The sequence below is a fragment of the Arachis ipaensis genome, chromosome B3, assembly GCF_059453495.1.
Source record: "Arachis ipaensis isolate K30076 ecotype BB chromosome B3, ASM5945349v1, whole genome shotgun sequence".
Classification (NCBI taxonomy): Eukaryota; Viridiplantae; Streptophyta; class Magnoliopsida; order Fabales; family Fabaceae; genus Arachis; species Arachis ipaensis.
The window spans coordinates 119,732,841-119,746,304 of record NC_142438.1 but is presented as its reverse complement, the minus strand read 5'-3'; the positions used below and the strand labels follow the sequence as shown (position 1 = coordinate 119,746,304).

The 13,464-nt window shown below is 29.8% G+C and overlaps 1 protein-coding gene across 1 annotated transcript; it reads right to left on the bottom strand.

The window, feature by feature from the left end:
* Nucleotides 1-10,956: 10,956 nt before the first annotated feature.
* On the bottom strand, nucleotides 10,957-13,106 carry LOC148572240 (putative protein S-acyltransferase 7). Its single transcript, XM_088506499.1, has 5 exons — nucleotides 12,804-13,106; nucleotides 12,514-12,696; nucleotides 12,127-12,417; nucleotides 11,793-12,026; nucleotides 10,957-11,690 (listed from the first exon to the last, which is right to left on the bottom strand). Exons 1-5 carry the CDS (start codon nucleotides 12,915-12,917, stop codon nucleotides 11,253-11,255), a joined length of 1,260 nt encoding a protein of 419 aa, XP_088362625.1. The 5' UTR covers nucleotides 12,918-13,106; the 3' UTR covers nucleotides 10,957-11,252.
* Between the last annotated feature and the right edge of the window lie 358 nt (nucleotides 13,107-13,464).

Sequence of the window (13,464 nt, the reverse complement as noted above, 5' to 3'; positions counted from 1 at the left end):
CTTACCCTACCATGCATTGCCACCCATGTTGTCAACCAAGGACTCATGATTTCTCGCAAACTGCTTGTCGTTCTTCTTTTCGAAGATTTGATCCTATTTGATTTGATGACTATGGCAACTGGGTAAAGTAGAGTATATCAAAAGATGCTTTTTTTTTAATCTCTGTTGTTACCTTATGAAACCTAAGACCGAAAGTAGTGATGCATTTGTAACTAATGGTTTTTTAAATTAGAAAAAGAAGGAGAGACTACAAACTCATATTGGGATTCATGATAGCGCTCATAATTAAGTTTGGAGAAAATATGAAATACTTATGAAGCCAAAACAATACATTAGTTCTGCTATTGAAACACAATCTGAGCAAGCTAGAAAGAATTATCAAATTCACTTGACAGTAACAATTGATTGTATTATATTTTTTTTGCGACAAGAATTGGTCCTTCGTGGTAACAATGAGATAGATGATTCTGTTAATCAAGGATAGTTTTTGGAACTTCTAAACTTTCTTGAACAACATAATGAAGATATTGGTCATGCTTTTAAAAGTATTCGTGAGAATCTTAATCTAATAGCACCCTCAATTCAAAAAGACATTGTAAAATCTGTTATAAATACAACAACAAAAGTTATTATTGATGATCTTGAGGATGAATTATTTTCTATTTTGGTTGATGAAGCCCGCGATTTCTATTAAGGAGAAAATGTCAGTTTGTTTAAGCTATGTGAACAAAGAAAGGCAAGTTAAGGAGCATTTTCTTAGTCTTGTTCATGTTTTTAATACCAATGCTTTATCTCTAAAATTAGCATTAGAGTCATTATTAGAAACATATAATTTAAGTTTATCAAGAGTACGTGGACAATGATATGATGGTGCAAGTAACATAAAAGGAGAATTTAATGGCTTGAAAACTTTGATATTGAAAAAAAATTCTTATGCTTTCTATGTACATTGCTTTGCCACAAACTTTGGTTAGCTCTTGTAATGGTCGCAAAAGAACAAGTTAAAATTGCTTTACTTTTTAATTTGTTAATCAATTTGTGCAATATTATTGGAGTTTCGTATAAACAAAAAGATATGCTTCGTGAAAGTCAGATGACTAAGACAATTAAAGCATTAAAAAGTGAAAATTTTTCTAGTAGACGTTGTTTGAATCAAGAAATAGTTTTAAAAAGAGTTGGAGACAATAGATGGGGTTCACACTTTGGAACTACACTTAGATTAATTTCTTTGTTTCCTTCTGTGGTCAATGTTCTTGAATAGGTTGAGGAAGATGGAAATAATTCAGAACAAAGAGTTGAAACATGTCATTTATTGAATGTCATTCAACCTTTTGAATTCATTTTCAACTTGCACTTGATTAAAAATATCTTAAGAGTTACTAATGAGTTATTTCAAGCATTACAAAGGAATGATCAAGACATTGTAAATTCTATGGCATTGGTTAAAGTGTCTAAGTAACTGTTGCAAAATATAAGAGATGATAGCTGGTCTCTTTTACTTGACGAACTCTTATTGTTTTGTGACAAACATAATATTACTTTTCCAAAAATGGATGATATATTTGTTACACAAGAAAAATCAAGATGCAAAGCTCAAATGATCTCAAATTTGTATTATTTTCAAATTGAGATATTCTATTAAGTAGTTGATAGACAACTTCAAGAACTCAATAATCACTTTACAGAGGTGAATACTGAATTGCCTCTTTGTATAGCTTGTCTGAATCCAAGACACTCATTTTTTTGCATTTCATAAGGGGAAGTTAATTCAATTAGCTCAATTCTATCTATTAGAATTTTCTTCTACTCAACTTTTGACACTTGATAGTCAACTTGAGAACTTCATATTAGATGTGCATTCTGATGATCCATTCTCAAACTTAAATGAGATTGGTGTTCTTTCTCATAAATTGGTTGAGACTCGAAAAAATATTATTTATCCATTAGTGTTTCTTCTTTTGAACTTAGCTTTAGTTTTTCTTGTAGCAATTGCATGAGTAGAAAGAACTTTCTCTACTATGAACATCATAAGGAGTCGACTTCATAACCGTATGAGAGATAAAATTTTAAATGATTATTTAGTGACATATATAAAAAGAGAGATATTTGATTATATTGACAATGAAAAGATTATTCAATTTTTTCAAAATATAAAACCCAAAAGAATGGAATTCTAAATTATTTGTTATTATTTTGAATTATTTATTATTTTAATTTGTTGGTTAAATAATTTGAAGAGTAATCATATTTTATAATATCATAGTACAATCATAAAAATCATATCATAATATGTATACTTTTTCACCATTTACAAAATTTTCTAAAAACATCATTGGCCTTGAGTCATCTTGAACAGAAACTCGTCGATATTGACCGAATTCACTGGCCGGTACTGCTGTCCTGCAAGCTGTCTCTTAACTCTATCCACATGATGAAAATTTTCAAAGTGAAAGTAGACGATCAGAACCACAGCTCTCCATTAGGGATGTCAATGGGGCAGGGCAGGGGCGGGGGATGCCTCCCTGCTCCCCATCCCCGCCCTCAAATTTGCTCCCCATCCCCATTCCCCACGGGGCCCCGTTCCCCGCGGAGACCCCATTCCCCATCTACATAATAGTTCTAACTAATTATTAATTTCCATATGAATAGAGCTGCAAGTATCTATCTTATACAAAAACTACAAGATTTTATACAAAAAGTCTAAATGACATGATGGTGACTTCTTTTGAAATAACGCAATGGGGGACGCAACGACGAGCCAAAGAAAAAAGCAGCGGACGAGGTGAGAGACGACGCGGAAACAGAGAAGATAATGGACACGACGGTAGATTTACGAAAAGGAAAGCTGCAAATAGAAATTACGACGCGGTAAGGGTAATGGCACGGTGAGGTGCGACGATGCGGTGAGAATGGTGACGAGGGGGTGGCTGCAGAGAGGTTGGATGGAGTATGAAAAACCTTAGGGATCTCTGAATTGAAGAAGGGTTATGCAAATAAAGATTAGGAGTTTTGTATTTCTATATATATGTGTGTGTGAGAAATGACTAAAAAACATATATGAGAAATAAACTATTAAGGATAATTCAAGGAATTCATAAATTTCGGGGAATAGCGGGGACGGGGCGGGGATCCCCGCTCGGGTTCCCACGCTTGCTTCGGAGGAATTTTGTCCCCCATCCCCATCCCCGCGGAAAAAATTTCCCACAATTGGATCCCCATTCGGGGCAGTCCCCGCAGAGATCCCCGCGTCTCGAGAAATTTTGCCATCCCTACTCTCCATATATGCATCTCTCCAACACTTCTAATTCAGTCAGGAGCCATGTGCTATAACTAGGGATCCTTGTAAGGTGTCCAATGAAATTGAAAATTACATAAATTCTAATAATTAGACATGAAAGAGCACTAAATGTAATACATTATAAACTAAGACAGATCGTACCTCATCAGCTATGAGGGCATCTAGCCTACGTTGCAATTGTAGTATCCTGTTATGGTGGTAGTCTCTGGTTTGTTGTCCCAATCCCACCAACCTATTCATGGTGTATAAAGTATTCTCAGTAATTAATATTGTAAATAATAAAGAATAATGAATATTAATTAATTATCTGACTGCAAGTGGAAACCTAAGTACATTATACCCAGTCGGATAGAATGACGAAAACCTACATCAAGCAAGAAAAAGGACAAGGTCACACGACGTGACAAGAACAATCGAGGTCTTTGCAAAAATAACAATATTTAGTCTTCTAGATTAATCTTATCTAACTTATGGATATCTAATATTTATTGACATATTGTAATTAAATATTAGAATCTAGTACATAAATAATTTTGTTAACAAAATATTCTATTCGATGAATAATATATTCATATAATAACATGAATATTAATTATTAATATCCTAAGTATTCAATAAAAAAAACTTCATGTAATTTTAAAAAATTAATTATTAATCTTCGAATATTCTATACTAACTAATAGTCCTTTAGATAATTTAAATCCAACGATCCTAATTAATTAAAGAAAAAGACTAATTTAATATGTCAATATTTTAATACATCCTCTAACTACTTAGATTAAATTATTTTGACATGTTGAATAAAATTATGTAAATCAAAATAATATGACTTGTCATTATTCTCATATATCTTATAACTAATTAAGTCAAAGTATTCTAACATGTCAACAAACTTAATAAAGTCTAAATATATAAATTAATTAACAATCTCGTTACGTAATTAATAAAGATTCTACCAACTTTTGTCAACTCTTATTTATAACTGTGTTTAATGAAAGTGTCTTTGTGAATGTGTCTAATAGAAGTATCTTTTTTTATGGCGGTGTCTAATGGAAGTGTCTTTGTGGATATGTCTCTTGGATGTGTCTGCTTATACATGTGTTTTCTAGTGGAGGTGTCTTTGATCGGATTGAGAAGGTAGAAATCAGATAGAGGGAGCACGTTGCAGTGGATGGCGGCGATGCAGATCGCGAGGGGAAAGGTGCCGCGGTGGTCCTGCGGAGGAGAAAATTGCGCATGCAAAGCACGCGTTGCGGCGACGGGAATTGGTTGCGGAGGGCACTGACACTGCCCAGAGGATCGTCGAAGTGGAGGCTCGGCAACGGCAGCTCCACGGGGAGGGGGTTCCACGTGGCGGTGAAGACAACGGTGGTGAAGGCTCCACGGCGTGACAACGAAGACGACAGTGGCGGAGGGAATGCGACGCGGCGATCGCGGAGGGGATGTGACGCGGCGATCGCAGAGGCGTAATGCGGACAGTGGCTTTGTGAAGAGTATGCTCAGCACGTCGTGCAGGGGCAGCAATGGTGGAGGCAGAGGAAGCAACGCCGACTAATACCGGAGTGAGGGGGAATGCAGAGGGGTTGCTGCGAAAAAAGGTTGGATGACACCTTCCTAAATTTACGTCACAGCTCTCCTCAGCACGATTACAAATCCTTATAATTCAAATTTTTTATTAATTTAGGTCAATTCAATGCTAATTATAATTAAAATATAATAATTATTTATTGTTGGCAATAAGTTAGCAGATAATATATTAATACCCTATACTTTTTTATTAATTAATTACTCAAAATAAAAGAGACAAAAACTAACCTCAAAATCTAATGTTCTAACTATGTGTCGCGTCATATTTAGCCTATTGATGTTTCCGTCGCACATATATTATTGGAGAGTCATCTATACTTCAAATACTAGAAGTATAAAGGTTTTAAAAAAGTTTCTAAAGTTTAAAAATTTTAACAAATGAGTGAATATCTTGGCTGTACCTATTATATATAGTCAATTTGTATATATTTTGGAGGGTAAAAAACGTTATTAAGCCATGGGAGGAAATAATTTACGCAATTCAGCCAAAATGAATTCTGATACACCATTCCACCAAATATGACTTTTATATAATTCGAATCAATAAAATTCGAATTATATTTACACGTAATTCGAATTGAATCACATCGAATTACTCCCAAGCAATATTCGAACGTAGTTCGAATCAAATTGTATCGAATTTTGCATGTATAGTTCGAGTTATATTAACTCGAATTACTTGGAGCACGTGGCCTAGGGTAGTTCGAATCAAATTAATTCGAATTACTCACATTTCGAATCAAATGGCTAATTACACATTGTACAATAAGATACTAGAAAAAATACTATATAATATAAAAAATATATACTAAAAGAAGTATAAAATAAGATTATAGTAAATTAACTTTAGTATAAAATTATTAAATATAAGTTAATTTTAACTCCTATTAGTACATCGAATTAAAAATAACATATAAAAATGTACTTGTATTTATTAAATTTTAATAACATATAAAAATTAATGACTTTTTAAATATTTTTTTTATAATACGAGTACATTTTTATATACTTTAAATACTTTGTATAAAAATGTACTTGTATTTATCATACAAAAATAAAGTGTTGTGCCAATATAATAACATTATAATATTTTAAATCAATTTTTTTCTAGGATTTTAGATTAAAAGCAGCACATGAAAAAGTATTATTGGTATTTTAAAGCTAACTTAATTAAAAAAGATAGAACTGTATTTTTTAGGATTTTATGTACATAATTAGGCTAATTTTTTTTAATATTGATCGTGTTACACTATATTATTTGGTTTCAAGTAAGTTTTACTCTACTATATTTTTTTTACTTTTCAAAAGACACAAATCTAAAAAATTTTATAAATTAATTTTTAAAAAAATATCATTGACATTTTATAAAATTTTGTAGATTTGTGTCTTTTGAATTATAAAATTTTATAAAACGTCAATGATATTTTCTTTTAAAATTTTATAATTCAAAAGACACAAATCTACAAAATTTTATAAAACGTCAATGATATTTTTTAAAAATTAATTTATAAAATTTTTTAGATTTGTGTCTTTTGAAAAGTAAAAAAAAAATATAGTAGAGTAAAACTTACTTGAAACCAAATAATATAGTGTAACACACATCTTTGATCAATATTAAAAACAATTAGCCTAATTATGTACATAAAATCCTAAAATATACAGTTCTATCTTTTTTAATTAAGTTAGCTTTAAAATACCAATAATATTTTTTTATGTGCTGCTTTTAATCTAAAATCCTAGAAAAAAATTGATTTAAAATGTTATAATGTTATTATATTGGCACAACACTTTATTTTTGTATGATAAATACAAATACATTTTTATACAAAGTATTTAAAGTATATAAAAATGTACTCCTATTATAAAAAAAATATTTAAAAAGTCATTAATTTTTATATGTTATTAAAATTTAATAAATACAAGTACATTTTTATATGTTATTTTTAATTCAATGTACTAATAGGAGTTAAAATTAATTTATATTTAATAATTTTATACTAAAGTTAATTTACTATAATCTTATTTTATACTTCTTTTAGTATATATTTTTTATATTATATAGTATTTTTTCTAGTATCTTATTATCCAATGTGTAATTAGCCCTTTGATTCGAAAGGTGAGTAATTCGAATCAATTTGATTGGAACTACTCTAGGCTACGTGCTCCAAGTAATTCGAGTTAATATAACTCGAACTATACATGCAAAATTCGATACAATTTGATTCGAACTACGTTCGAATATTGCTTGGGAGTAATTCGATGTGATTCAATTCAAATTACGTGTAAATATAATTCAAATTTTATTGATTCGAATTATATAAAAGTCATATTTAGTGGAATGGTGTATCAGAATTCATTTTGGCTAAATTGCGTAAATTGTTTCCGTCCATGACTTAATAACGTTTTTTTTACCCTATTTTAGATATTGTAACCCTGTTATATTTTTACACACATATCTCGAATACTGAGTAATTATTTTCTGCTTTGTATCATATCTCAAAGTCTAAAATATATAAAAAATTTATGTGTATAATGCGAATAGAGTCAAAATACTCAGGAGGTATAAAATTGCGTATCAATAAATATTCTCTTAGTTATGAATTTTAATAAATAATATATTTAATTAATTTAAATAAAAAAATTTACATTTCCAGAGGTGCTTCTATTTGTATTTTAAAAGAATAATAATCATTATTCAATTCGTTCTCGTTATGCTTTTGAATTCACAAAATAATCAATATAAATAATAAAAATATTACGTACATATTAAAATTAAACGATTAAATTAATTATTATATATTTATATATATCTATTTATATTAATTTATATATTTTTGTAATTAAATAATTAATTATTAAAATAATTAAATTTGACATATTAAAACAATAAAATATGTAATAGACCAATAGTAAAATTTATTTACAATAGTATAATACAAAATTATGAGACATCAAATACATATTTATATATAATAATTAATTAGTGACTAATTTTTTATATACATAGACAATAATCACAATATGATTGTATAAATAATTATTAACACCGCAATCATCATTCCATTCTTGATTTATAATGATTTAATTTAAGAAAATATTTCACTTTTTTCTTTTAAAAAATATTAAAATGACATTCTTTTTTCTTTATTTGTAAAATATATTTTCTCTTTTCTTTTAACTTTTAAAAAATCTCCTCTTTAATTTATTTTAATTTTTTTTGTGCTAAATAATATTAAATTTATCTATTTTTAAGAAAATAAATTATTTTTTATAAAAATACCTTTTAACAAAAATTTTATTTTTTTTGTCATTAAATTTTACTTACCAAAGTACCTTTTAATAAATTATTTTTTTATTAATTAAATTGTATTTTTACTAAAATATTTTTTTAAAAAAATTTAATAATTAAAATTTTTTTTAAGATATCCTTCCATAATTTTTTAATTATTAAATTATGATTTTATCAAAATTTTCTTTAACAATTATTTTTATATTTTATTATTAATTTTTTATAACAATATATATTATTTTAACATTAAATAAAAAAAATCTTATTACGTTTAATATGTATAATAATTAATATATATTGATATTGAAAAATAATCTTACCAAGATTTTTTGTATTTAATGTTAAAATAATATATATTAATATAAAAAAATTAATAATAAAATATAAAAATAATTGTTAACAAAAATTTTGATAAAATCAGAATTTAATAATTAAAAAATTATTAAAAGGTATCTTAAAAAAATAATTTATTAAAAGTTATTTTAGTAAGAAAAATTTAGTGAAAAAAAAATAAAATTTTTTATAAAGAGTATTTTGTAATAAATAATTTATTTTTTTTGAAAAATGGATAAGATTAATATTAGTTAACACAAAAAATTTAAAATAGATTAAGAAGAAAATTTTTTAAAAATTATAAAAAAAATGTATAATTTACAAATAAAAAAAAAAGTGTCATTTTAATATTTTTCAAGAAAAAAAAGTAAACTTTTCTCTTAATTTAACTTATATTAAATTTGACTCAATCTGATTTCTTGTAATGTCATTTTAAACATAAAGAAATACAATAGAAAAATAAGGATAACGAGGGAACTATTATACATTTATACTTTGCATATACCAACTCATTTGAGTTAGTTTAATAGTTAATTCATTACCCGCTTAAATAATTATTGAAGGATTTAAATTTTATTTTATGTATTATATAACAACTATTCATTAATTAACAACAAATTTTTAAATAGAATTTCGATTCGCAACGCATTATACATATGCTGTAAAAAAGCCTCTATGCTTTTAAATTTTAGTTAAAAATATGAATAAAAAGTCACTACAACAATGATCAAGTTTTAATAATCAAGTCCAATCAAATTGGTCCAACTACAATAAAATTCACTCTCAAAATGAAACGCGTGACACGCACTCAGTGCTCCACTAGTTCACAATTCAATGAGCTTTCATTACATGTACAAACCTTTTTACACTTTCTATAACACATAAATTTTTGTTGGAGATCACATAAATTTAAAAGCATAACACATAAATTTTTAAAGTATAGCACACAAATTTTTGTACATAGTACACAAATTTTTGAATCATAACACACAAATTTTTGTATATAGTACACAAATTTTTGAATCATAACACACAAATTTTTGAAGTACAACATACAAATTTTTGCTACAACAAAATTTATGTGTATATTCTTTTATTGAATTTTCTATTATACCAAACCAGATCACATGTGTAAATCAAACAAAGTGAAACAACACACACCCGTTTTTATTTTCACAGCACACAAGTAATCGAAGCTAATAGCTTGGTAGTTCATACTAATTTGACAAATATCATTAAACAAATTATGGTTTATCATAGCACATATAGTTAAGCCTAACACATTTTTGTTTAGAATCATAGAATAACACTAATTTTTCAAACAACTCAATTAAAGAAAACTAAGATCATCATAAATAACCATAATCAAGAAAACAAAAACAAAAATATATACAATAGCACACAAATATCGAATATAGAGAAATAACACAAGTAATCAAAGCTAATAGATGGGTAACTCACACTAATTTGTCAAAAATTATTAAACAAATTCTGATTTATTAAAGCACACAAATATTTAAGTATAGCACACATTTTTATTCAACATAGCACACAAATTCACACATGTACCACACAAATATTGAGCATAGAAAAATAATATAAAAGGCATTCGTACCTTTCCAATTTCACTCAATAAAAAAGATAATCCAATTCACAAAGAAAAAGAAATTGAACAACAACAAGACGTTGAAAAAAAAAAAGAAGAACAACAAGCCGTTGAAAAAAGAAGAAAAAAGAAAGAAGGAACGTAAGAAGAATGATGGCAGTGACACGACGACGACGGTGATGGTGGTGGCGGCAATAACGATGACGATGTTGGAAGAGGAGGAGAAGGAGGAAGAGGAGCATGACTGAAGTTTAAATTTTAATAACTTGTTAACTTGGTTAATAAAAATACTTAGACACTTAACATTAATCGAAACTTGATGCGTACATATTTAATTTGTCAAAATATTTTATATAAAAAATGTTAGGAATTTAATATTTTTATTTGAAAAAATAAAAAATTAATTAATATTAACTTAAATGTAAGGCAAATTTACAGAAAATACTCCAAAATCGTTATAATTTATTATTTTTGGTTAATAATTTATTAGTAATATTTAAAATATTGACAAAAAATATGATATTAAACTACTTGGCTAAAAATGTTAGATTACTAACTAAAAGTACTGACTAATATAACTTAAAATTATTGGCCCTTAATCTCTTCTAAAAAAAATATTAATCACCTAATATTTCTCATTTGTTGCATGAATATTACAATTACCTACTAATGCTATACCAAAGGAATTAAATAAAAATCACATTTTTTGTGAATTCTCATATATGATTTAATAATCTGAAACTTGAATATAAGCATGCACGGGTTCAACCGTTCAACACTAGTTAGGCAAATAATGGCTTTAATTAAACACCTCCTCTGACCATAAAAACAACACACATGTAATGACTTAGAAAATACACTTGCATTTTTTCATAACAATCAAAAGGTATATGTACAGATGCCAATGATCACTACAAATTCGGTTTTTCTTGCTTCTGCTGCTGTACACAAACTCTTCTTTCATAGGAATTAGGAGATCACCTCAAATGAAGTCCACAAAACACTAGTACGATCAGTAAAGCACTAACTTTTAACACTAACCACTTTAATCCTTTCGTTCTTTCTCCCCCCGCCCCCAATTATTCTTTTGATTTTTAGTTTACATCTCTGAAATTGACTTGAGATTTTGACAGTATGCACTATGCTTGAGTTGGGTTCCCACTACTACAGCTATTTGCAGTCACAACTTCAGGAGTTATTTCCCACTTTCTGCTAGTTCTTTCCCACAGAGACTGCCTAAAAAATGAAGCTTCTTGTCCCTCCCCACTTTCCCTGTGAATGCTCATGCTTTCATTCTGGGACACATTACGCAATTCACCATCCCTGCGATGTTCCACATTCCTCTCTTCCACCTCGTTCTCTGTGGTTTTCTTCAGCATAGGGCTTAGGGACTGACCACCCACTACTCTTTGGTGTGACTCTGATAGCGGAAGATCCTTTGGAACCTTAGCCCTAAAGTTATGCTTGGATGGAGGAATGCTAGTGCAGAATACTTGTTTGAAATTCTCAACTATCCCTCTGTCATATGGGTTTACCAGTTGTCGATCATAGCGGTATTTAAAATTTTCATAAGTAGACTGCACGTAAAACAAAAGGAATGATTATCATTAAACGAATGTGTATTAATACATTGGAAAATGCAGTATATGAGGATTGATGACAAATTCAAAGGGTCAAACCTGGTTTGTGCTGATGAGATAGGTGTGGAAAACAGTGAGGCCTCCAACAAACCAGACCCAAATGAAAGTGTAGATTATTAGTGCAATAGAGGCCGGGGTTCTGATCATTGCTTTCCAAATTGTTTTTTCCTCAGAATCCATGATCTTCTTAATGTAGACCCAGCAAAAGACATGCACATATAAGCAAAGAAGTGTTGCAGAGAGTACAAATATGTAGAAGAACCTGTAATTTCGCTGCAGCATGCGAGAAACAAAGCAAACAGAGTTGATTTAGGAACATTATCTATAATATTTAAAAAAAAACAATAATAATTGATAAGGGTATTACTATTACCAATCCAATACACTGGCCCAGCCAGGGACAGTGATGATCAAATCGTTCCACACAATTGTCGCATACAGAGCAATGAGAACAGCGGAGGGGTCTATAGAGTTGGCAAGTATCGCAATATTTGACTTTGACAGGTACACCGTTGACTAAAACAATCTTTGACCGCCGTGGGCGGGTGGAAGCAGCACGGGGCACAGTCTCATCAGCATCATCATCAGACTCTGGTGGAGGATAAGCGCTGCGAGGTACTATACCTGGATCTCTTCCTGAGGTTAGTACAAGGGTAATCAGAACCTGGGAATTCAATACAATAATTTAACACTTAAAAAGAGTAGTGTGAATGAAAGACACTAGACTAGGTGTTGTTCGTAGATGGATCGAGAAACTTACAAAGAAAGTGTGAACGATAACAACGACGATAATTGACCACCCGGCGTGATGGGGAAAATCATGAATGAGTTTTCTGGCAACGAAGGCACAGAAGAAAGCAACAGGAGCAATCACAAGAAACAGCGATATAAATATGGATTTCACGTCTGGTCCAAATATAAGCCTACCTCGAAGAAAAAACACCTGAACAAGGCGCCAAATAAAGAAACCGAACTCATTCGTTATTTCAATCGCAATTTATAATTGGGAGAGTCAAAATCCCTAACTAATGTTTCAGTTGACTTGCTTACATTATTGCCTTGCCAGGCGCGGTAAGTTCTGACGAATGATGATGCAGCAGGGGATCCCGTGCCGGAGGAGGTGGGCGGAGGCGGCGGCGGCGGCGGCTGCATCATCGCATTCATTGGCGGTTTCCTGTGCTTGGAGGATGGGAACGAGAAGATGGAAGTGGCAATGAAGAAGAACAGAGCCACGCCAAAATTGTATTGCGTCTGGTCAACGCCTCTGGCGGCCACCGCCGGCTTCTTAATTGTTTACTTCCTTTGACTTTTCTTTCTTTATCAACCGAGTTTTTTTTTTTTTTTTGGGTCGTTATCAACTGAATATTTTAGAGTACTAATTTTAATTAAACCTTTTCTGTTGTGTTTTTTGGACTGCTAAATCATTTAATAATATTTATATATTTGGTCAAAAATAACAATTATTTTGTTTAAGGATTTTGGACTTGCTCCTTCATTCCTGTTTTTACGTTTTTGGACTGAGACTTGCGTACTTCATGATTTTTTTTTTTTGGTCATACGTACTTCATAAATTTAATCATTGTAAAAAACCTGGGCTTCTTTTTTTGGGTCATACAACACACTCCCACACACATCCCACACACACACTAACCTAGTAACCTAAATAAACCTAGGATTTGAACCTGGTGTTGCTTCATTTGAGGCAAACATC